Raw genomic sequence first — 25,420 nt, forward strand, 5'->3', positions numbered from 1 at the left:
AGGGAAGGGAGCAAAACCTTACGGGGCTTGGCCTTGGATTGTCATGGAAGAGGAGGAGAGGTCTCATCTAAGTGGCCTTCGATCTATAAACATCTTTCTGAAAGGAGGAGCCCCTGATGATGAGCTGAGGGGTGTGTGGGAGAAGGGGTATGGATGGTAGGGTCACTAAAGGGCTACGAGACGGGAGGAGAAGGCTATGCTTCCCCAGAACTGATATTCTTTAGGGATACCAAGGGGGCATTTCTAATTCTAGGAGCTAAAATTACACAGAACACTTTTGACGACACCAGGAGGTCGGGGTGCCATGCTCCCAAGTCTACAAGCTCCTTCTCATTGATCTTTTTGGCTCCCGCCACAGGTCTGTGGAAGGTTTAGGGAATAATGGCTGATCTCTGAGCCTTGCCACCTTTCAAAGTCTTACATGGGAGGAAAATACCCTGGGGGAGTAACACTGGTGGCCCCCAGGCCACATGCTGCCTGGATCAAGGAAGACTTCCAAGACAGCTCATTTCCGTTCTGGCCATACACCCATGGACTGAGTTAGGATGTCCTGAAAAGTGAGCGTTCCTGATAAAATCTCCAGAGATGTTGTTCAGCTTAACTACAGATTTTAAAAGTGTCTTAAAGAGTGTGTGTGTGTTTCATGTGTATGTTTGTGTTTGCATGTGTACACATGCATGTTTGCATGTATTTGTATGTTTACACATGTATTCGTGCATTTGTATGCACTGCATGTGGATGTGTTTGCATGTGGATGTGTTTGCATGTGTGTGCATGTATATGTGTGTGTGCATATGTGTGTGCATTTGCATGTGGATGTGGATGTGTGTGCGGATATGTACACAGAGTAGGCCTATCTTTTTATGGAAGCTGTGCTGAGGAATGTAGAGGTCATAAGAGGCCTGTGGACACTGGGAATATGATGGGAAAAGCTTGAAACAAAATTTGATTGCATTGAGACTTTCTTCTCCTCCTGCCCAGGACGTGTTATAGACAAAACAGGAGGTGGGGTCAGATTTGTGAAGACAGAGGAATCCTTTCTTGTCTACGATGTCATGTTTGGAGGAAGGCTCACTTTCAAGGTGAGATGTTTCTGAGACAGCCTCTCTACACTGACCCCACATAAAGGTTCTCTTGGGTCTGATGGAAAAGGGAAGGAAGACCATTAGTCTAGGCAGCCTGCTGAGAAAGTCTGTGACAGCATGTTTCTTTCCAAGCCATGGTCCTCTCTTGCTTCTCCCATAGCCCTTACCTGGGCCCTGTGAAGCTTTCTCCCCTGGAAGACACTCCTTTAACTTAAGGGATGTTTTTAGTACCAAATCCCATACTGGGCACCTAGTCATACCTCAGTCCATGAAATACATGGAGGTTCGGTAAGTCTTAAGGTCATAAGAACTAAAATTGGTTAGGGGAGGGGTCTTTACTTCATACAAAGATGTCAAAGGAGGTAACTCACCATGTGACCTTGGGTAAGACACTTCCCCACTCTGGACCTCAGGTTCCTCATATATATAGTGAGTTGATGGGACTAGATGATCTCTATTGTCCTTCAAGTTTAATATCCCATGATTGTCTATGTTTGAAAAGACCCCTGGCAGAAGAGGCAGACACGGGGGAATTAATGGTCAGTATTAAACCCCAAGTGCAAAAAACATGGGAAAGTATTTTTCTTAAGTGCACAATGCCAGAAACAGAAATCCAGGTGTTCTCAGCTCCTGTATCCACACTGCTGTGCCTGTAGGGGCAGCTGGTTTATTGTATGCATAAAATATAGATCCTAAGAATCTTACACTGGCATTATAGAAATGGCACAAGTTAGAGTCAGAGAAGAAAGATTCACCATCACCATGAACTCTGTCCTGCACTTTTCCTAACACACTTGCCCCCCATTTTCCTTCTTGGACCAGAATGCCCCAAAATTGTGCCCATCATTGCCATTCAGGGTGTCATTCCTGGGCCTGGAAAGGGATTTCTTCTAACTTAGGAGATAATCCTGGACCCAAGACCCAATTTCTGGCTCCTAATATCCCATCAAGAAATTCAGCGAATTTTCAAGAGGAAAGCAACGTGACAAGGGGATGATCAGATAAGAGGAGATGGTGGTGTTTGGTTCCTTAAACTCTTCCTTGCTACTGTTAGGGCATAAACCATTGCAACAACGAAAGTTGGCTCATTAGAGACCTGAAGACTACAGCTCCCATAAAGAGATATCATTGTAGCTTCTGAGAGGGAAATCTCCTTCGGAGACCATGCAGCATTCACGGGCCCTGGAAAGATCCGTGTCGGATCCATTAAAGACCAGGGCCAAGCCCGCCTCAGTCCCTGCCAAGGTCCCTGAAGCTGCCTTCGTGAACATGAACCCTTTCCCATATGAGCTGGGATCTGAAGTTTGTTTTCTCTGGAACTCTTTCCCAGGTGGAGTCTTTCCAAGATTCTAAAAGCTGAAGCCTGATAGCATAAGAGGCACTGCTCCAAAATCCTCCATTCCTCCCCCTCTGTCTCAGAACAACCCCTGCGCAGAAAGGAAAATGCATTTACTGGGGGGAGGGCAGGGGAGCCTAGAACCACACTGGACACTGGTAAAGGGATAAACGGGTGAAGAAAAGGCTGAAGAGGGGCAAATCAAAGGCACTTTCAAAGAAGGCCTTTGCCACCAGGGGCCCAGAGACCCCCCTACACCTAACCTTTTCCTCTGTCAACAGCGTTCCCCCCAAACATTCAGCACAAAGGTACCTGTAGGCTCTCTGTAATTCAGAACAGAGCTGGGTCTTCAGGAATCTTCTAAGGATACTTTTCCTGAGAGGCAAGCCGGAGGCGCTAAGATCTTTTTGGGAAAGGGAGGGGCCACTGTAAATGGAGCTTAGGAGAGAAGGGCACTGAGCATCCACAGGATTGGATGAGAGGTTTTGGAGCCAATCTTATTGAGCCACAAGCTACTTAAATCTCTAAAGGTGAGTGCTTTATACTCACTGCAAGAAGCAAAGGCCAATTCCTATGGTTTTGCCACATGAAAAGACATTCAAACCTGTTAATCTGAGGTTCTTGCAGATTCTAATTCTCTCTCCCTTGTGAGGTTTCGCCCCTGTGCGCTGGCCTTGGGATTCGGGAGCTACTAGCCCAGCACGCTCCAGGGAGAAGGTATTCCCTGAATCTTCTGCCCATACTCTTTCTACCTGACTGTGGATTCTCAAAGACTTCTCCTTCTGTCTCCGTTTCTTCCCGTTGTTATCTGACGAGACTATTGCCTAACTGCATAAAGCAGTTTAAGTTATGGTTTAGATAATAGGCCCAATACCAAATGGAGTTCTACAGAATTATTTTCAAACATTCCCTCTTCAAATGTATTAGCTTATCATATTCAAATTGCTACCTCACAATAACCTTTAGTATTGACATAGCATTGGCATTGGAAAAAAAAATTTTATACCCTAGGAGGGACTGGGATACACAGGATTGGTGGTGATGAGGTCCAGGGCAGTGGATTAACAGGGAGCCAGAGGCAGAGAGCAATGCAGTGGACAGGACATCCCACCCCAGTCAGGATGCCACACTTTCCACAACCTTCCCACCTTTCCCCAAGAGGCAAGAAGAGGTGAGATGTTTTTCAACCCCACTTCAGGCAGGCATGGGATGGAGCAGGGAGCCCCAAGCAATACCCAGCTATGCCAATCCTATCATTAGACATACTGTGCGTCACCCTGGAATCCGTAGATCTATATAAGGTAGTGCCAGTGCCAGGCATCACCTACAGTTACTTCTTTATCCCTAAACATCTCAAAAAGGTGGATGGTATTAACTCCACTTTACAAGGGGGAAAATTGTGCCATTAAAATATGGAAAAACAGCCCCAAGTTCACTTTGTGGCAAAGTCTAAACTTGATTCCAGCTCTTCATACCTCCAAAGTCCTTGCAACTAACCACTTTGAAATGTGGATGCCATTTGTAGAAAACCAATATCCAGCAAGAAGATGAAATGGAGGTCAAGGTAGTGACGGTAAGGACATTCTCTGGGGGAAGCAGGGCTATCGGTCTGGCCACTTAAACAGGTTCTAAACAGAGAGCAGGGCTTTCTTACCTCATTAACAGCTTCCTTAGTTAAGAAGGCAAGCAGCACCATACTCTGCCGTTCCCTCCTCTGGCCAACCCTGGTTTAACTCTATCTCAGGTGGCTTCACCCCCCCATCCTTATAAGGACACTTTGCATGCATTGGGACCTTCCAAATAAGAAACCCAAACTCTGTCTGGTCTTTGACTCCTTCATTTTGATGTTATTTCTGGGAGTTCAGCCTAAAGAAGATGAAAAATAACCACATGAACATGAGGTAGTAATGAGTATGGAGAGACGGATAACTAGAACATAGTTGCACTGTAACCAAGGGTGTGGAGTATCTGAGAATAGCCCTGGTAAGCCAAGCATCATCCCTGGGCACCCACCCCAGGCCACTGTGTGAACAAGTAGGGGCAGAAAAGAGTGAGTCATGGTGAAGAAAGGCTTCCTCATAGACACATGTCTCTTGCTTCTCTTCCTGCCTGTGTGGTGGCCCTTCTAAGGTCAGGGGAAAGTGGTCATCAAGGAATTCTAATGGTGCCTGGGCTGTGGTTATGATTGCTTTGTTCTGTATCTTTTCCTTGGGTATAGCTATTGCTTTTTTGAGTCTAAGTTCCTTCTTCATGTGCCACTGGATTCAATAAAAGGATGGTGGCACTGGCCCAGGTGGGTGAGCCCCAAATGCCTACGCTTGCTGGCCTCAGACTAGGCCGCTTGAAACGCTCAGATTTTTTTCTTTTATTATCCTGAGATTGCAAACCTAAGCCACAGGCCATATATGGCCTTAGGATATGCCATTTATTTATTTATTTATTTATTTATTTATTTTGCACAAACGGGGTATTTTAAAAAATTTGTTGCTTAGTTGCCAGCATTTAAAACTTGAGAAATTTCACATTTAAAATATTCCCATTTCTAGCTTCCCTTGAAAACCCAAGAGCTCTGGCAATCCTGGGCCAGAATTTCTGCACAGTGATAACCCACTGTGGTAGCCACTCAATTTATACAAGGTGTGTGGGTGTCTGTTCTCCGGCTTGCCATATTCCCTACCAATTCCTATTATCCTCTACCTGTGTGCACACACTTACAGTACCTGCAGGGCTTGTCTTTGCACTCGAGATTTAAACATTGCAATAAACATTGTGTTTCTTTCACTACGTTATAGGCTGTGCGTCAAAGACCAGGAAATGCCATCTCTGCAAGGCTTGTCGACTGCCCCTATACTACCAAACGTATGGTCCCTCTGGTCACGGTTAACAATGATAAGGAAGTGGCTGGAAACCTACAGCAGAGGGACAAGCCTATCTCAGAAAGGGGAGACAGCTCAGAAACTCTGTCTGGTCATTGACTCCTTCATTTTGACATTATGTCTGAGAGTTCAGCCTACAGAGGATGAAAAATAATCACATGAACATGAGGTACTAATGTGTATGGAGAGATGGGTAATTAGAATATAGTCACACACTAACCAAGGGTGTGGAATGTCTGAGAATACCCCTGGTATGGGTACGGGAACTAGGTGGGTAACAGAAGCAAGTGTGTTCAGAAATCAGGGTCCCAGCAAGACACCATGCTGAAGCATAATGCTGGAAAAACCTACTGCTGGGAGAGATGACGACATTCATATCATCCCATGGCCATGTCTTCCACATTGCCTGACATGTATGAGGCACATAACAAAAGGTTGTTGAATGCCAGTAAGCAGGACTTTTTAATATTTCATGGGGGAATGGCTGGACCCAAAGTGTTCCTACCTTCCTATAATAACACACACATTTCAAAGGGTTCTATACAATATTGAAATGTACTTGGAACCAAAATGTCCCTGTTGTATACTCTGTAGCTAAGAGTGTTGAACTGAGATTCCCCAACTTCAGTATGGAGCACCTCTTCCTATAAAGTCATCTCGCTACTGCTGGGAAAATGAGTAATGACATTGCCCTGGCCTGCTTGCCAGGGTTGCCAAGTCTGGTTCCAGCTGTGTGCAGATGCTCAGAGGGAGGGGGCTGAGGGTGAATGTACCCCAATTACAATTTAGCTCATGGCCTCATGCCCACAGGAAGTCATGGTGGGAGGACATCCATGCCCGAGTCAGATAAAAGGGCATGGACCACTGAGATTCTCAGAAAAAAGCAAAAGGCTCCTTCTTGAAGGAATTTGAAGGCTCTCACAGCTTGTCCCTGATGGGTATTTCAAGACTCTAATTCAAAATAAGGGGGAGGTGTGCTGGGGGGGCCACCCCCACTTGGCCTCACTAAGACTATTCCAATGATAAGCTGATCTTGGCTTAAAGGAGTGAAATGTTAGTCCCCAGAGAAAGTGAAAATCCTTCTGCTCCATAACATGGGTGAAGTAACCTCTTCGAATCAAAATACTTCATGAGCCATGGAGTAGAATTAGTCATATGGAAAAAAGGGTTTTTTTGTTTTCTTACCATTCTCAGAATTCACTATATAAGGAACAATTTGCAATAGCTGAGCATTTTCTTTTCTTGCTTAACTGAGAGCAGAGAGAAACTTGGGTATTAATAATCTATCTTCATTGCCTTCCTTGCACTTCCAAATATCTGTCTTCATATTCAGCATATTGTTTCCTGAATCTTTTGACTCTTTTCAAATGTTTGAAACATCAAAAATATCAGAATAGTATAGAAACTCTGTGCCTACCTCCAGCATTATCAATTTATAGTATTTCGGTATCTTCTCAAATTTCTAAACAAATAATCCATTACTGCAATGGCAGTAATCCATGTGAGTCCATATATAACCCTGTTTCTCCTTTTCCCCATCACTAGAAGCAACCACTGCTCTAAAATAACTGATTATCCTTTTCAGGAATCTTGCAGTAATTTTGCTGTCTAAGCATATATCCATAACTAAATTATAGTTTTGTTCTGTGTAAGTTTAAGCTTTTAAAAAACAAATGTTTTCTAGATTTATCCATGTTGATACATGTAGCTCCCGTTCATTAATTTTAGCTAACGAAGTCCATTGTGTGAATATACTACAAGTTATTTGCCTATTCTGCCAACTGACACTTGTTTCTATCCTTTGATTATTCCAAAAAAAGTTGCAATCAATATTATTATACACATCTCTTTATGCACATGGAGATTTTTTCCAGAGCAGTAGTTGGCAAACTTACCCTATAAAGGACCAGATAGAAAATATTTTAGGCTTTGCAAACCATGCAGTCTCTGCTGCTACCACTAAACTCTGCCAGTGTAGTCTGAAGGCACCCATACACAACACATAAACACATGAGCATGCTCCAGTAAAATTCCATTTGTAAAAATAGGCAAGAGCCAGATTTGGCCCTTGGCGAATGAGCGGTAGTTTGCTGACCTCTACCCTAGAGCTTTCTCACTCAAAGTGCAGGCCAGTGAACAAACAGCATTAGCTGAAAGCTGGGTAAAAACGAAGATGCTCAGACTCCACTGAATCAACATTTGTGTTTTAACAAGCCCCTCAGGTGATTTCTATGCACAAAAACATTTGAGAAGCACATCTTTGGAGGATATCCCTATAATTTAGTATAATTAAATCCTTAAAATCATTCTATTGCTTATTCTATTGCTAAAGTCATACCAATTCATATTTCTATAATCACTAAATGGATGAACTTCTTACCCCACCTTCCTATATCTGATATTTTTTCTAACAGACTATTGGGTGGTAGATGTTGTCTCCTTGCAGTTTTAAGATTCATTTACCTGATTACTACTGAGGTTGTACACCATCTTAAGGGTTTCCCCTGTTGAGGAACTGTCAATTGCCTATTTGTATCCTTTCCTCATTTGTGTGCGTGTGTCTTTTTCTCTCTTTCTTGGTCGGTCTCTCTCTCTCTCTCTCTCTCTCTCTCTCTCTCTCTCTCTCTCTCTGCGTGTGTGTGTGTGTGTGTGTGTGTGTGTGTGTGTGTAGATAGGTAGTTGTTACTCTTCTTTATTTGTGGGAGTTTGTTATTTATTCTGTGTGCAAATTCTTTGTTACATATATATGCATTGAAATTATGTCTTCTCAATCTACTGTTTGTCTTTTAGCTTTGTATATGGTACTCACAGATACTTTTTAATTAACATATTCACCTTTCCCTTTATGTTACTTATATCTGTGCATTAAGAGATATTTTCCTCCTCAAAGTCGGGATATTACCTTTTCATTTAAAAGTACCATGTTTAATAAATCTCCCTTACAGAAGAATTACAAATAATTTATGTAGAGACTCCTCACTCAAGGAGGTAGAGCTTCACTTCCCCCCACCCCTTGAGTATGTGCTGTTACTGGTTTACTTCCAAAGTATATGGAAAGAGGGAGAATGTAGTTTCACCACGGAGAAACCTAACAAACACCCTCTCATCCAGGTAATGAGGGTTAGCATCATCAGTATTAAGTCATGCAATAAGCATGCACTCTTTATATGATGTGATGAGAATGGCTTTCACCTCTGTGGTCTTCCTTCCCAAAACCCCACTGACAGCCAAAATTGAGAGACATTCCACATAAAACCTGACCGTTAAGGTAATCAAGGACAAGGAACGTCTAAGAAACTGTCAGAGATCAAAGGAGGCTAAGGAGACATGATAACTAAATATAAAGTGGTATTCTGGATGGGGTCCAGGAATGGAGAAAGGACAGTTGGGGGAAACTGATGAAATTAGAGTATAGTATTGAATTTAATTAAGAATAATGTACCTATACTCGTTTCTTACTTGTGACAAATGCATCATGGTGATACAGGATGATTACAATGGGGAAAAGTGGATGAGAGATATAAGGGAATGCTCTGTACCACGGCGCAACTTTTCTGTATGTCTGAAGTGATTTTAAAATAAAAAACTGATTTAAAATAAAAAGTTCTACTTTAAAATTTCACCCAGAATTTATCATTTATTTTGTGACTGGTATGAGATAAAAACATCACTTCGTTTTTCCTTATGGGGTTTTATTTAACAGTTTCTCACTTTTTTTTCCTTTTTTTTTTTGAGACAGAGTCTTGCTCTGTCACCCAGGCTGGAGTAGAGTGGTGTGATCTCGGCTCACTGCAACCTCCGCCTCCTGGGTTCACACGCTTCTTCTGCTTCAGCCTCCTGAGTATCTAGGACTACAGGCTCGTGCCACCATGCCCAGCTAATTTTTGCATTTTTAGTAGAGACGGAGTTTTACCATGTTTGCCAGAATGGTCTCGATCTCTTGACCTCATGATCCACCCACGCTGGCCTCCCAAAGTGTTGGGATTACAGGTGTGAGCCACCACGCCTGGCCGAGTTTCTCCCTTTCATACTGACTTAAAATGACACGCACACGAAAAAGGACTCATATCCACACATCTGTCTCCCTCCCTCCCTCCCTGTCTGTCTCTATTTATCTGTCTACATATATACACACGTAAGTTTTCTAAATGTTAAAAAACAATTATTATATGTTAGCCTCTTTGCTTTCACTGAAGATGGTGTCTTCAGTGAAAGCACACTGTAACGTTAAAGTATTTTTAAGTAATATTAAAATAACAGGCTAACTGTAACATTAAAATAAGTATTTTTGTCTATTAGGGTACATATCTTCCATCTTTATCTTCTTTTTAAAAGACACCTTGTCTATTCTTGGTCATTTATTCCTGCACATAAACTACAGGATAAGCTTACCAGGCAAGAGCTTTCAAAAGCTCTGCTGGAAGCTTTATAAAAATTGTATTCAATTTATAGATTTGGGAGAAAATCAACAGTTATTTTTAGTTTCTTCTCATCCATGAATAAGGTATGTGCTCCACTTAACTCAGTTCTTTTATTCTCTTCATAACGTTTTGTATTTTTCTATAGCCTCTTGCATATCCTTTGCTAGGTTTATGCTTTTTACCTTATATTTCTTGGTTTTATTTCATTTTTGCCACTATAAATGTGATCCGTTTAGCATTAAATGATCTAATGGTGTTTAGGGGAGACACTGATTTTTGCTTATTGATCTTATATTAACAATTTTGCTGGACTTCCTAATTAGTTCTAACGGTGATTTTATAAAGACTCTTTGATGTTCTATGTAGGGTGATCAGATTCTTCCTAAGAAGGATAATCTGTCTTTCCAAATCTTTTATTTCTTTTGTCTTATTGCAGTGGCTAGCATTACCAGAATATTATGGAATAAAAATCGTAATAACAAGCATGCTTATCATTAGATTTTTTTCATGTCTTTCATATATATATATATATATATATATATATATATATATAATTTATTTATTTATTTATTTATTTATTTATTTTTTACAGGGTCTGACTCTGTCACCCAGGCTGTAGCACAGTGGTGCAATCTCGGCTCACTGCAACCTCCACCTCCTGGGTCCAAGCAATTCTTGTGCCTCAGCCACTTAAGTAGATGGGATTACAGGCATGTGCCACCACACCTGGCTAATTTTTTTTATTTTTAGTAGAGACAGGGTTTTGCCATGTTGGCCTATAACTCCTGACCTCAGGTGATGTGCCCATTTCAGCCTCCCAAAGTGGTGGGATTACAGGTGTGAGCCACCATGCTCAGCCTTGTTTCATGTTATCTTATTGTAATTCATTTAGAGTGAAAAGGGATTTTTTTTCTTATTTTCTTTGTTTTTTTCCCTTTTTCTTTTCTTCTCACCCATATTGTCTAACTTGTTGCTACCTCCATCTTGCCTCTTGGGACTTCAATTATAAACCAAATCTTACAATGATGACTTGGAATCCTCATCAAGGGTAACACTGAGGATAGAGTACAGCAATCTTCAGCTAGCTGACTGGCTTAATTCAGCTCACGGTCTCCAAGCTGCAACTTTATCCTCTCTCTCCCACTTCCTTGCTCACAGATTCCTATCAGTTGTACTTCCAGATAGGGGTTAGCCAAATTATCTTTTCAGACTCTTTTCTTCACTGTCCCCACCCCAAGACTTGAAGCAGTGAGTCTAGCTCTGGTCTTCTGACAATGTGGAGCACATACCATTCTGCAGATACTCTCCAGAGCTAAACCCCTGCCCTGACTGATGCTAGACTTGGAGCCTAGCGACAATCAATGTACCTCTGTGCATCACTTTTTATTTCTGTGCCATTTCTGGTCCACACATCATTTATCTTGTTTTGGGCCCAGCTATACTGTTTTATATTTTTTTGTCGTTGCTACATATTTTGTGCAGAGGAAGAAACTAAAGCATGAGCTTACTGGACCACCCTGACTAGTGCCCAATTATCTGCCTTTCTTTCTGTATTGGAGAAAAATATATTTTATTTCTAAAACCTTTTAACTGACACCTTCAAGAGTATCTCCAAATTCTGTCTTCAATTATTTCCTGTCTCTTCAACCTCTTCTGCCTTTCCTGTTATATTCTCTTTTGTACAGAAATCCATAAATGGTTATCTCTATCTTTGGGTATGTGTACACACACCAAACCCACGGAGGCCCACACTCTCAGTCTCTTACCTAGTAAATGATGGAGCAGTGGCCTCCACTTTACCATACCATTTGTTTTTATCCCATTTTCTTAGTTCCTTTGGGTATCCACAATGTACATAATCTAACTCCAACCCTGACCTCCACTGTTTTGCAGACCATTCATGCTTACATTCCCGTAACTCAGGTTCTAATCCTTTCACAAAAACTAACCTCTTGAAGGTCACCAGTGGTTCCCTCATGACTAGATTTTCTCCAGTCCTTGATCATTCCACAGAATGTGGCACCTTGACCATCCCATAACCCCCATGACACTTAGAATACTGTGCCATCCTCACCGCTTCTCTAGCTTACTGCTCCCTTTCTTTCTGTTGGCTTCTCTTCCTTCATTGGTCCCTACGGTAGTTTCTCAAGCATCAGTCTTTTCACCCCTGGCTACTTAAGGTTTGGATCTCAGACTGACAGCAGCAGCATCACCAGTTTGTCAGAAATGCAGCATCTCAGTGTCCATCCAAAACCTACTAGATCAGGATCTGCATTTTAACAGAATCCTGAGAATAAAACATGGGAAATGCTGCTTTAGCCATCTGCTCCTCTCCCCACCTCCCTGCACCCTCCCCCGATCATTAATGTCCATCTCTGTGTGGTGACTTCTAACCCTTTACCTCCAGCACAAACTTGCTTCTGAATTTTCTTCTCACAATGGCAACTGGCTTCTGGGCGTTCCCATTATTGTGCATCCTAACAACAAACTCAACATTTCTATAATCCCCATCCCAGTCTCCCTTTCTGACAGGCCAATTCTCTAAAATCACTATCATCCTTATAATTACCCAGGTTCAAACTCTTAGTCCTCTACATTTTTGCCAGTGCCTTTCTAATTCCCCACATCAAACGTCCAATTTCAATGATTTGTTTTGTAGTATCTCATGTAAGCATCCTTTAATTTAGATCCTTACTTTAGCAAAGCATGGCAGAAAGGTCAAGAGATAATAACCTTAAGTAAACTACTTAACTTCCCTAAGCCTCAGTTTCCCCTTCTGTAAAGTGAGGATATCACTGTCTACCTCCCAGATGCTGTCGTCATTTTTTAAAAAAATTTAAAGGTACCTAGGTCAGTGTCTGGCCAAGGGCACACATTAGATGATCAACAAATGTTGGCTTATGCTTCCTCACCACTCACCGCTATTTTAGGGCCACCGTTTGGGGGCTTCTTAATATGTTTCCCAGGTTCCATTCCTTAAGTTAATCCATCTTATGTATCACTGTCCAATCATATCAGTAAAAATTCCGTTCACCAATCTTGCTCAGAGGCCACCAGTGACTTCAAAGTGACAACTGCGTGATGCCCAAACAGCTTAGGCTGCCATTCTGGTCTTGACACGCTCTAACTCCAGCCAACCATTCGGGCTCACCATCCACTCCTTCCCTAGTCACACTCTCCTGTTCAGATCAACTCTTACCACACTGTGCACTTGTCAGCTTCTGTCCTCACTTCCACCATAGTCCACTGTCCTGAATGCTTATCTTCTAACTTATTTTTCTCATCCAATTGCCATCCAGTCCTTCCACCCCCAGCTCAAACTCCAGTCTCCGTATAAGTCACTTGGCAGTTAATTGTGAATTTCTGTGTGATCATTCTTGTCCTCTTATCTGGAACTGTTTCAAACACATACACTACAATGAAATGTTTCATGTTTTTATTTTTCATTTCTCAATAAGACCATTTGGGAAAAAAAAAAAAAACCCAACAACCAATATCTATAAGCACTTTCACTTGCCCAGGCAATGAGCAAAGTACTATGCATGGATTTTGCAATCTGACCTTCTCAGCATCCCTATGAGAGGAGAACAGGTATGGCCCCTGGTTTGTGAAAGGAGAAACTAAGGGGAAGAGAGGCTCAGCAATTCATGCCAAGTTGCCCTGTTAATGTGACACACAGCCAGGACTTGAATCCAGGCCTTGCCATTCCGGCTCCCACGTTCTTAACCCCCTCTGTATGTAGATGCCAAGGGCAAGAAGCAAATCCAACTGTTTCCCATGTGATAGATAAGGATTTTAGAGAATTTAAGACTTGTTTTTTCCAGAACGAGGTAATCTGACTTGTATGTGTGTGATCTGTATAACAATGTGCCACATTATCTTCAGGCTACACTACAGTATCCTGGCATTTGCAAAGCATTTCTCCTTCTAAGGACTTTAAAAATGATTATGTTAGTTTCAAAATAACTTTGAGGTAAGGAAAGAAAAAAAAAATATCTGAACATCAATGCCTCCTACCCTGACTTGGCCATCTGGTTCTTGGAACCAACGTCTTCAAGTCCCAGCTGCTACCCCCAGGGTGCTCAACTTTCCTTGGGGTCATGGCCATACTGTTTAGGATATGACGAGAAAAGACAAAAGCCAGAATCTGGCAAGAAATGCAATCGATAAAGTCTACATTCCAGGGTGGTATCAATTTTAAGCAGATTATCTCAGAGCAAGACACGCCTAATAGGATCCGATAGCTGGCTCATTCTAAATATGTGGCCCTAAAAATCAAGTAATATAAACCTGTGGGTTAGAATTTTTTGGCCCTGAATTCCATGATTTCTGATGAAGAAGAAGTTGCTGAAGGTGCTGAAGGTGAAAAGAAGACAGAGCAAAGGTGTCCCCTTGTACATCAGTACAGAGCAACAGCTCTCCACCTTTTTTGTGTCCTTTTTAATTTGATGGAAGCATACTCATACACACGACACACACACACACAAAACACTCAGTTTAGGCAGTACAGGTGTCATCCTCTCCCCTAAAGGCCTAGGTGAAGAGGGGAAGATAGATACCACACAGGTCATCAGCATTTTGCAGTGCCATACACTACAGCAGACAGCAGCAAATGCGTATCAAACCCCTGCCTTCGCTGTCCTCCAAATCCCTAAATTACTGACACACATTGGGGGCCTCCTATGCTCATGGGCACTGTGCTCAGGGCTGGATAGAGGGAGAGGGAATATCAAGATGAGTAAGAAGAGTAAAAAGCAATGACTGCAGAGAGGAGCTAAAAACCCAGTGCCAAGAATGGGAGGCCTACACCTAAGTTTACCTATCAATAATTGTACAAATACCTAAATATCAATCTTCTAGGAGTCAAGAAAGTAAAAACGAAAAGAAAGCATGAAAAGTTTACAGTCATGAGATCCTAAAACAAATTATAATCTGGTATATATACTGGTGAGCGGCAAGAGAGAGGCACACGCCCACTGCTGAGGGACGGAAGTGAGGGAGTGGTCATAAGAGCCTGTGTGGGTGGAAAAGACCAGGTGAGAAAAACAGTCACCAGGCAGAAATGCATGGGCTGCGGAGGGTGAGCCATTCCATATGGCGGGGGCAACAGACAAAGCACTGCACATAGGGAACGGTAAGGGATTGAACTCTGCCCCCTCAAAAACCATCATATTGTCACCTTATTTGAAAACAGGACCTTTGCAGATGATCAAGTTAAGATGAAGTCACTAGGATGGGCCCTATTCCAATATTACTATGTCCTTATGAAAAGGAAAAATGTGGACATGCAGATAGATGCACACGGAGCACCACGTCAACATGAAGGCAGAGATCTGCATAATGTGTCTACAAGCCAACGAATGTCCAAAATTGCCAGCCAACTACCAAAGCCAGAAGACGGGCCTGGAACAGATCCTTCCCTAGTGCCTTCAGGGGGCTCACAGCTCTCCAGACACCTTGATCTTGGATGTGGGACCTCCAGAACTGAGAAAATAAATGTCTGTTGTTCTAGGCCATCCAGTTTACAGCACTTTGTTACAGCAGCCCTGGCAAACTAAAACAGGATTTGTTTTTACCCTGAGAAGCAAAGTGTATAATTCAGCAGAAACATAAAGCAGGAATATGGGGAAAATGGGAACCAGCTCAAAGGGAGATTAGGAAAACAGTGTGGCAGGACTATGGAGTAATTCCACAAAAATGGGACATCGCCAATCAAGTGACAGTGGTAGACCTGCAGCTGTGGATTTTAGACGTGGGCACTGGTATGGATCCACACACAGAGATGACGACTGACAGATGGATGGATGGATAAATTAAGATGACAGATGATGGGTCAATAGATATGAACATGGATAGATACCTACATAAGAGATTTAGATTAGGTGATGTACCTTCAGCTAATGATAATGGCTCTTCACGTTAGTGTTAAAAATCAATTTCCAAATGCCGGATTTTGTTGCCCACTTTCAAAGCATTGTCACATAGGTTTAGGAAGACAAAAGTTCTGGAAATTCATAGCATTTACACACCTGGGAAAGCAGAGTATCCCATGGAGCCCAGAGAGCACTCGCTCAGGTAGACGTGGCTAGCCTGCACTCACCAAATCTGTACCTTGGCCCTCACGGATCTCACCCAGAGTAGGATGAAACAGCCAGACTGTGACAGAGAGGACTTCAAGTCATAAAAGCAGTACAGGGAGAGTGCTAGGGCATTCCTAAGAAGTAACAATAGTAGGAGACTCAGCCTTCTTGGAGAAGGCAGCCGTGGCCATGAGGTTCAAAGGAGACCTAAGGTTTCCTCCTAAAAAGATAGGAAGAAAAGTTATTCCTGGAAGAAAGCACCACACTGATGGCCATACAGGGGAAGTACAAGACACACTTGGGGAAGTGCAAGGAGTTCTAATAAATGGAGATGATTAGCTTGGGAGCAGATCAGCAGATCATGAAGGAACTTCAGAGTTTGGGGCAATGGGTGAGTGTTGAAGGATTTGAGAAACGGGATGGCTTGAGAACAGATTAAAAAGGAATGAAAGATGAGACAGAGAAGGTTCAGCAGTGGCTGGACTAGCTAGGGCAGGAGCCAGCAAGCTTTTTCTGTCAACAGACAGATAGTAAATATTTTAGGCTTTACAGGCCATACGGTCTCTGTTGCAGCGACTCAACTCTGCCATTGCAGCGTGAAAGCAGCCACAGACAATGCGCAATGAATGAACATGGCTGGGCCCCAATAAATGTATTTAGAGACAGGGAAATTTGAATTTCACATGTTACAAAAGATGATTCTTCTTTGAATTTTTCCAATCATTTAAAAATATAAAATCTGGCCGGGCACAGTGGCTCACACCTGTAATCCCAGCACTTTGGGAGGCCAAGGTGGGTGGATCACCTGAGGTAAGAAGTTCAAGACTAACCTGACCAGCATGGTAAAACTCCGTCTCTACTAAAAATACAAAAATTAGCTGGGCGTGGTGACACGCACCTGTAGTTCCACCTACTCAGGAGGCTGAGGTAGAAGAATTGCTTGAACCTGGGAAGCAGAGGTTGCAGTGAGCCAAGATCATGCGGCTGCCTTCCGGCCTGGGTGACAGAGCGAGTCGCATCTTAAAAAAAAAAAAAAAAAAAAAAAAAAAAAAAAAAAAAAATTATAAAAACCATTCTTAGCTTAAGAGTTGCACGAAAACCAGTGGTGGGCTGGATTGGGCCTGCAAGCTATAGTCTGTGGCCCCTGGGTTAAAGGGTGACAGTGCCATCCTGGACTCGTGGTACATTAGGGCTGGGATCACAGAAGGAGAACCAAGAAGATGAACACCAGAGGAATGCAAGGGTAGAGCTTATGGAAATCAGAAACTTGGCATCTGATTAAACATAGCGGGTGGGAGAGGAGGCAGGGTCTGGGATGCTCCAGGGTTCTTCAGTGTGACGATGCCAAGACCATTAGCAACACTGGGTCAGCGGGGGGCGGGGCAGGCAACTGCAAAGAAGCTGGTAATGTGTTCAGCACAAACTCAGGACAGCATACCTGCAATGCTGAAAGAAGTGTGGCAAGACTCGGACTAGGAATCAGACATCTTATGCCCTCGACTTTATTTCATCAGACGTGAGGCAAGCCAGTTGCTGTTAAATGAGGCTGTTCTGGCCAGGCATGGCAGCATACAGAGGAACTCTCAGCTCCAAGAACTGCAGTATACTCTGCTCAGGGTAGAGCCACTGTAGACTCGCTAAGATCAGTGGAAGAACTGAGATTAATGTTAGATCTATCTATTTTATAAACATTTTGTATGTGGATGAATTCTTTTGGGACTTCACTGTGTCTATTATCCCCCAAACGCACTCACTGCCTTAAGAGGCAGGAGATATGACAACACATTCAATGCCTAGTGGCCCTGTATCCTCTTCTTAAATGAAGAGCAGAGAGTGAGATGTAACTGCTGTAATTAACATGGCAGTGTAGTCAAGGGGAATGAGCGAATTGTAAGTTTCACTTCCTGTCCTGCCATCAGGCAGATGTGAATCAGGCACAAGCAACTTCCTGAGCTCAGTCTTCCCACCTGCATAATGGGGATAATTATACTTCTCCTGAAGGCCTAAGGGATTACAGATATGTAGGGGAAGTATACAGTGCAGTATCTGGCCACCATTGGCATGAATTACATTCCAATTCCAAATGTGAGCTGAGACAATGCATAAGACAACCATGAGTGTCCTAAAAAGAGAGAGAAGGCAGTGAAGCATCAGTGAGACATTTGCTATGCATTCTCTGTGGTAGACTCTCCTTCTATATACCCTTCAAAATTCTTAGGCAATGAGGGTGGGAATACAACTGCATTCTTACCACCCTACACAGCCCTTCTCCTGCTTGTTATTTCACTAAATTGACAAGGCCTGAAGGGAAACCTCACCTGCAAATATATCACAGACATACAGATTTCGAGCAGTTAATACTTTTATATGAATGCTCTTTGGCAGATCATGTACTCTTATTCCAAAAACCTCAAGCATCAGGTGTCAAGTGTGATCATTATCATTATACAATGCTTTTGATGGATATGTGTTCTTTGATTCTTAGAGAAAAAAATGTGAAATTGAGGTATCTTTCTTACCTAAGAAACTGGGGGTCATAGTTTCTCCAGAGATGTGCTAATGGCACTTAGATAACACTTGTGCCCCTTCTGGACACTTGCAGGAACTCCAAAGATCACACCCTCCCAAACGATGTGTGCAAATAGCTGTAGAATAAGAACCAGATGATGGCCTAGCCCTGTGAGACCGGGAGCATCACTACCTTTCTAAGCTCCAGTTTTCCAATCTGTAAAAGGGAGATATAACTCTTATACCTTCTCCCTCACAAAAACATCATGAGCTCTAAACAAGATAATAGAGGAGTTATGTTCGAATGTTAGTGCAATGACATTTTGGACCAGATAATTCTTGGTTGTAGGGAGGTGTTCTGAGCCTGGTGGGATATTTAGCAGTACCCCTGGCCTCTCTTTACCGGATGTGAATAGCATCCTCCACCCCATTGTGATCATGGAATGTGTCTCTAGACATTGTCAAATGTCTCCTGAGGACAGAATCACCCTGGCTGAGAACCACTGCTGTAAGTAGGAGATTTTCATTGCAACGTATGCTTCAGGAACTGGGGGAATCGAGACCCCTAATACTAACTGAGTTCCATCTTTAACCATGACATATACTGATGCTTCTCAAAGCCCATACCATTGCTGAGAATGTCATAGCTGCCTTCTGTAGCTGTGTGCTCCATGGCTAGGGGTGGCCGAGGACACTGTGGCTGCATGTGCTATGGAGCAGTGGCCATACCAGCAGCAGATGTCTACACAGTGGCTGTGTAGAGCTCTGGAAGTCCTAGGAGCTCTCGTGTAAACAACCCACATTGGACCTTAGGGAGTGACATTTTTTGTAACTATATGAATCCATATTCTGATTGATTTTTAATCCATGTAAACTCACTGCCAACCACCCCTAATTATACCATCTTAAGGGGTTTAATTACTTATTTAATCAGAGTCTTTCCTGGATGACCAGAAACAGCAACTAGAGAAACTTCAATAGCCATTATGCCAACCAAGAGTAATACAGACTCCATCGAAGCAATTGCCTGCACTGCAATCATGCTAATTAAAGGCCCCCAGAAGAGTCAAGATAAAAATGTCAAGCGAGATTTGTTCTGGACTTCAATGATTTACTGCCTCACATGATGAAGTTCCAATAACCCTGAGAAGAAAAGCCTTGCTGGTGTTGAGTCAGGGGAGGGGGATTGCTGGCTGCAAAAGCCGACTAGTAAGGTCCCAGAGGTGACGTAATGCTATGGAGGAAGGCAATTCCATCAATCCCCAAAAATGGGGCTTCCCAAAGGATTCCCATTTCCAAGCAGTGCCCCAGTCTGCCCAGGGTATGACAAGGCTCCTATGGGTGTTTCTGAAAGCTTCTCTCCCCATCTCCTCCCACCCACTTTATGAAGTGGGTTTAGTCATGAAGCCACTGACTTGCATCACAGGATATTTTAACAAACACCTCTAAGAGGTACACTGTTGGATCTACTGTCAGGAGGCTGTAAAGTATAGTGCTGCATCTCCACACTCTTCCTGTGAACAATGGAAAAGATATTCTTCCTCTGAATGGTGGCCTGTAACCTATGACTCTTACCTCTGTACCTTGGTCACTAGGATGCCCAGAGCCAGACCTCTAAACTCCTCCTAGCAGCGGGTAGTCTAAACTTGTCACTAATTTTATGTATCCCCCCGAGATATTGTCATTCCCTTTTTTCATCTTTGTTGTATTACATTTGCATTTTTACAAAGCACCTGAAACATTTTTCTGCAATAAGACAAGACATTACTGAGTACATAACATGTAGATGTCTTTTCTTCCTTCATGCAAATGTTATTTCCCATGCATCGAGCCATGGAGGTATTTTCCTGGGAGGAATATGGCAGGCAGGCCCCATCACACAAAGCTGTTGTGGATAGGGGCATGAAAAAGAGCTGAGGACATGGCTGAATTGGAAGAGTTTCTCTCTAAGACTTGGGATAGGCTCATGGAAATCTGAATTCAGATCGAGAGGATGGCACTGGGACAGACAATGGATGCTTACTAAAGAATATAAATCATTCTTACCAAAGAGAGAGGGGGGAGATTTTTCTATTACATTGCAATATTATTTCATAGGACTAGACCAGGCGTCCCCAAACTACGGCCATGGGCCGCATGCGGCCCCCTGAGGCCATTTATCCGGCCCCTCGCCGCACTTCAGGAAGGGGCACCTCTTTCACTGGTGGTCAGTGAGAGGAGCACAGTACGTGGCGGCCCTCCAACGGTCTGAGGGACAGTGAACTGGCCCCCTGTGTAAAAAGTCTGGGGACGCCTGCTTTAAACCAACAGAAAATGAAAGCAAGCATGACTAACAAGGTGAATCTCAGCCTATCACAACCAGGGCATATGAAAAGGCAAAAACAAAAAGCAGACTCCCCAAGCCAGAGAAAGAGGAAGGAACCTGGGGAGCTTGGCCAGCAAGCTCAAATCAGACACTCAATGAGTCCCAAACACTCAAGTAGCACTTTTCAAAAATCCTCCAAGGTCAGAGAGAAGACTTTAAACCTATCAAAGGCAGCGTGCCAGCACTGGTGAATCTTTGGTTCCACCCAATAAACACAGAGCAAAGTGGGTACTTAGGGTTGAGAAGAAGCAAGGGAGACGTAAAAAAAAAAATGTTACATTTCTTTTTTTTAAAAATTTTTGTGGGTACATAGATTATATATATTTTTATATACTTTTTTCTTTTTTTTTTAAATATGGAACGCTTCACAAATTTGTATTTTTTTTCCATGCGGTACATGAGATACTTTGATACAGGCATGTAATGTGTAATAATCCCATTTTAATTAATAAATAAGGTATCCATTCCCTCAAGCAATTATCTTTTTTTTTTTTTTTTTTTTTTTTTGAGACAGAGTCTTACTCTGTTGCTCAGGCTGGAGTGCAGTGGTGAAATCTCAGCTCACTGTAACCTCCACCTCTCAGGTTCACCAGATTCTCCTGCCTTAGCCTCCCAAACAGCTGGGACTACACATGCATGCCACCACACACAGCTAATTTTTGTATTTTTAGTAGGGACAGGTTTTTGCCATGTTAGCCAGGCTGTTCTTGAACTCCTGGCCTCAGGTGATCCGCCCACTTTGGCCTCTCAAACTTCTGGGATCACAGGTGTGAGCCACCATGCCTGGTCCATTTATCCTTTTTGTTAGAAACAATCCAATTATACTCTTTTCTTATTATTATACTTTAAATTCTGGGGTACATGTGCAGAACGTGCAGGTTTGTTACATAGTGATACACATGCCATGGTGGTTGGCTGGATCCATCACCCCGTCATCTACATTAGGTATTGCTCCTAATGCTCTCCTTCCTCTATCTCCCCACCCATCGACTGGCCCCAGTTTGTGATGTTTCCCTCCCTGCGTCATGTGTTCTCACTGTTCTACTACCATTTATAAGAACATGTGGTGTTTAGTTTTGTTCTTGTGTTAGTTTGCTGAGAATGATGGTTTCCAGCTTCATCCATGTCCCTGCAAAAGACATGAACTAATCCTTTTTTATGGCTGGATAGTATTCTGTGGTATATATGTGTCACATTTTCTTTATCCAGTCTGTCATTGATGGGTATCTGGGTTTGTTCCAAGTCTTTGCTAGTGGGAAGAGTGCTGCAATAAACATACATGTGCATGTGTCTTTATAATAGATGATTTATATTCCTTTGGGAATATATATATATATATATATGTATATATATATATGTATATATATATATACACACACACCCAGTAATGGGATTGTTGGGTCAAATGGTGTTTCTAGTTCTAGATCCCTGAGGAATCGCCCCACTGTCTTCCACAGTGGTTGTACTAATTTACACTCCCACCAACAGTGTAAAAGCCTTCCTATTCCTCCACGTCCCCTCCAGCAGACTGAGGCCATCGAATGCTAGCCACTCACTTGTCTTTTGAAGCACACGGGTGTGGCACATACACAGAATGGTTTGGATCGAACTGACAACTAGATAGGAGATAAACTGGGAGGTGTAGAAGCCGCCAACTCTGAGCTTTGAACAATACTATGAACCTGTAGACCTGTTGACCAAAATATTCAAGTCCTTTCCAGCAGAGCCAAGGTCTCACGAGTAAACTGTATGCCAATGTACATCAGAACTCCCTAGAGAAAATTCTTAACTGGCATGATCTGAGAGCGAACTTTGCACCAGGCACGGTTTTGAGTCCTTGGCAGGTTTGATTTCCTTTAAACCTTATCATCCCATGAAGTGGGCAACATATTGGTCTAATTTTACTGGTGAAAGAACTGTGGCACAGAGAGAGGCTAAGCAACTTGCCAGTGTTACATGGTTACAAGGACACAGAGCTGAGATCTGAGCATGGGAGGGATGCCTCCAACAATCACACAGCTAACTACTACAATGCACTGCTTTGCTGAGAAGCAAGAGGACTGTAGAACAAAGTTTCAACCAGGGAATCACTCATTGCTAAGCCAATATAACATATGGAGGAACAAACACTTTCTCCATAAGGAAAAGTCAAACCTCATGAAAATCTTCAAGAGAGTAAATAGGCACAAGGGTGTAAGGAACCAACTGTTATGATATATTTGGATTTTTTTTTTGTACGAAGATTCCACTCAATGGCTATTTATAAGATGGAAGTCTCCATGGTAATTGAGATGTATCCTCCTGGATGGAGAACTGGTCAAAGAGTCTCTTGAAAACCCTTTCCCAGTCAAGAGCAGGATCTTCTGCTTCAGGACCATACACCCGTAAGAAAGCGGGGAAAGGACAGTGAGCCCCTCTCTCAGTCTAACTGGCTTGCTTGGGGTGCCTTTGTTTGCTGTGCCTCTGACTTGATTCTAGGCTTTCCCTTATCTCTCTTGTCTTTCAGCATCTGTGCCAGCCTCCATCTGCTCTAAAGCTTTACACTTTTTCTAGTATCATTCCTTCGCTATTCACCTGATCTTTCCATCCTCAATGCCCTCCTGGCATCCCTGACCTCCAAAAGAGACTATGCCTCTGAGTCCCTCTGATTTTCAGATGATCCTAAGCTCTTCCAGGTGATGTAAAACTACAACAAAAGTTATGAAGTCTAGGAAGAACCCACAAGACATCTGCGTGTGCTTCAAACAAGAGGAGAGAGATGACGGGAAAAATGAGATCAACTCTCATGTGGGCCAGAAAAGGGGAATGCTTTTCATTGATGGAAAACCCAAATCATGCAGTCTAGAAAAGAGACTTAGGAGAGATCAGAAAGTATTCCTTGAGGATGTGGTCTCAGTATGTGCCACTAGGGCCAAAAATCCCAACATGCTGGCAAGCATTATCAAAACAGCTGTTGGAAAAAGAACACACTGCTCCACCCTTGTGCAAATCCAAGGCCTGTTTACACTGAGAAGAATGTGTACCCTACTGCCTTTCACAGGGCAAGAAACAAACAAGACAGTGAGGGAAGTCTGAGGGAAGAGAAGAAACATTTTTAAGGATTTAGCAGGTGTGGGAGAGCGTGAGAGGCCAAACTTAAAAGCTCTGTGAGACTCAGCCTTGAAATACAAGAGTAAAAGTGAACAGGATCAAAACTGAAGGACTAGGGGAAGGATTGGCTCAAGTGAATGATGGTCTCACTATCGTTCAACTCCTCTTGATCTGTGGCAGCAGAATGAATGGCTGGAATTCATCACAGCACTGGAGTATTCCATGTGTGAAATCATTTCATCCTCCCAATGCCTAGCAAAGTGGTATTTATTATTCTCATCTTACAGATGAGAAAAATGAGGCCTAGAGAGCTTACAAAGTAATTTGTGCAAAGGTATGATAGTAGAGCTGGGATTTAACCCTATATTAGTGTTACTCCACAGGTTTTCACCTGGATTTGTTTTCCCTCTATTGATTTGGGTCTCTTTGCTCACTGGAATCCATTGGCATTAGGTACTCACACTGTTCTTCCCTGACTGATGCTTTCCAGACACACCCTGGTGCTGCCAGAAAAGCCTAAGTACAGGCTGCCATGCTTCCCTGAGCAGGAACCAGATACTTCTTGAGCTCGACCCTCAGTTCATTCAGGACTTCTGATGGCCCCAGAAAAGCCCATGGAGTAATAACATCACCATGTAGGATGCCTGTGCTAAGACCAGAGGTTTGTGGGGACAGGTTTTCCCAGTCAGTTGTTCCAAACTGCTGTCAGCGACTCTGTCAATGGGTTTGGAAAAGGACCTGCCCTTCGAGCCTAACGTCTGTCCACCCTGAATCACACTGGTCTGCATTGATTCCTTTACAAAGACACCTGATCTTACCCTCTGCATGGCTCTCCCACTGCCCTTGATAACTGCCTCGACTTGTCTCACCTTTAGACTCCATGCATAGAACAGATAGATCCCTTCAAATCTCTCCAGAGGGATTTCTTGAGTATTCTTTGAATCCTGGAATACCTGACATCTGTATATCCCACTATCTAAGAGCCAGAGCCCAGGAAAAGGTGCTAGGAGGCAGTCTCCCTCTCTTACCAACATGAGCCTGGGACCCTCCCGTCTCCCCCAGCAACTACACGGTCTGCACTTCAATCTCCATTCCCCTTCAACCAAGTATTTTTACCCTTGAACATTATTAGCAGAGATAGGGCAATACACTTAAGGAAATCTATCTTCACGTTGATACGGTAAATCCAACTATAACCAGAGCATAACAGGTTTCTTTAGGAAGAATCTCTCGTCCCCCCATATGCCGACGTGCACTGGGGCTCACTAGGAGGCAGACTATATTTACAGCCCTTCCCAAACTTATTTACAGTGGAACCCTTTTGCAAGAGCTTCTCACAGGACCATATCAGAACACTTGTAATCTGCAGCATCTGTAGCTGTCAAAATAGCCTCTGACTTTAAGGAGAAAGTAAAAATGTTCATTACCAAATCCAGCAAGCACCAGGGTGGATGATTAAACAAGAATATTTCAGTCACTCCCCAAAAAAAATTTTCCCACAACCTCTCATAATTATTCTAGGCTTTTCTCTCCCTGTCTTCCACCCCCACCATAAGAGTGTTCCTCGGGAAAGGGATTTAAGTTACACAGGAATGAAACTTCTGCAGCTATTAATATCTTACATGTCTCAGGTGTCTTTCCAGGCGAAGTGCTTTTCAG

The 25,420-nt window shown here is 42.9% G+C and overlaps 1 protein-coding gene across 10 annotated transcripts in view; it reads right to left on the reverse strand.

Annotated features, from left to right (window-relative positions):
* The window catches only part of NTRK3 (neurotrophic receptor tyrosine kinase 3), a 381,018-nt gene that overhangs the window by 104,552 nt on the left and 251,046 nt on the right, over positions 1 to 25,420 (reverse strand). For 2 of the 10 annotated variants that reach the window (XM_039479826.2, XM_010346819.3), the window contains one exon: positions 1,457 to 1,591. In XM_039479826.2, coding sequence (XP_039335760.1) covers positions 1,457 to 1,591 — 135 coding nt within the window. 10 annotated transcript variants of the gene reach the window in all.

This window comes from Saimiri boliviensis, chromosome 5, assembly GCF_048565385.1.
Source record: "Saimiri boliviensis isolate mSaiBol1 chromosome 5, mSaiBol1.pri, whole genome shotgun sequence".
Taxonomy (NCBI): Eukaryota; Metazoa; Chordata; class Mammalia; order Primates; family Cebidae; genus Saimiri; species Saimiri boliviensis.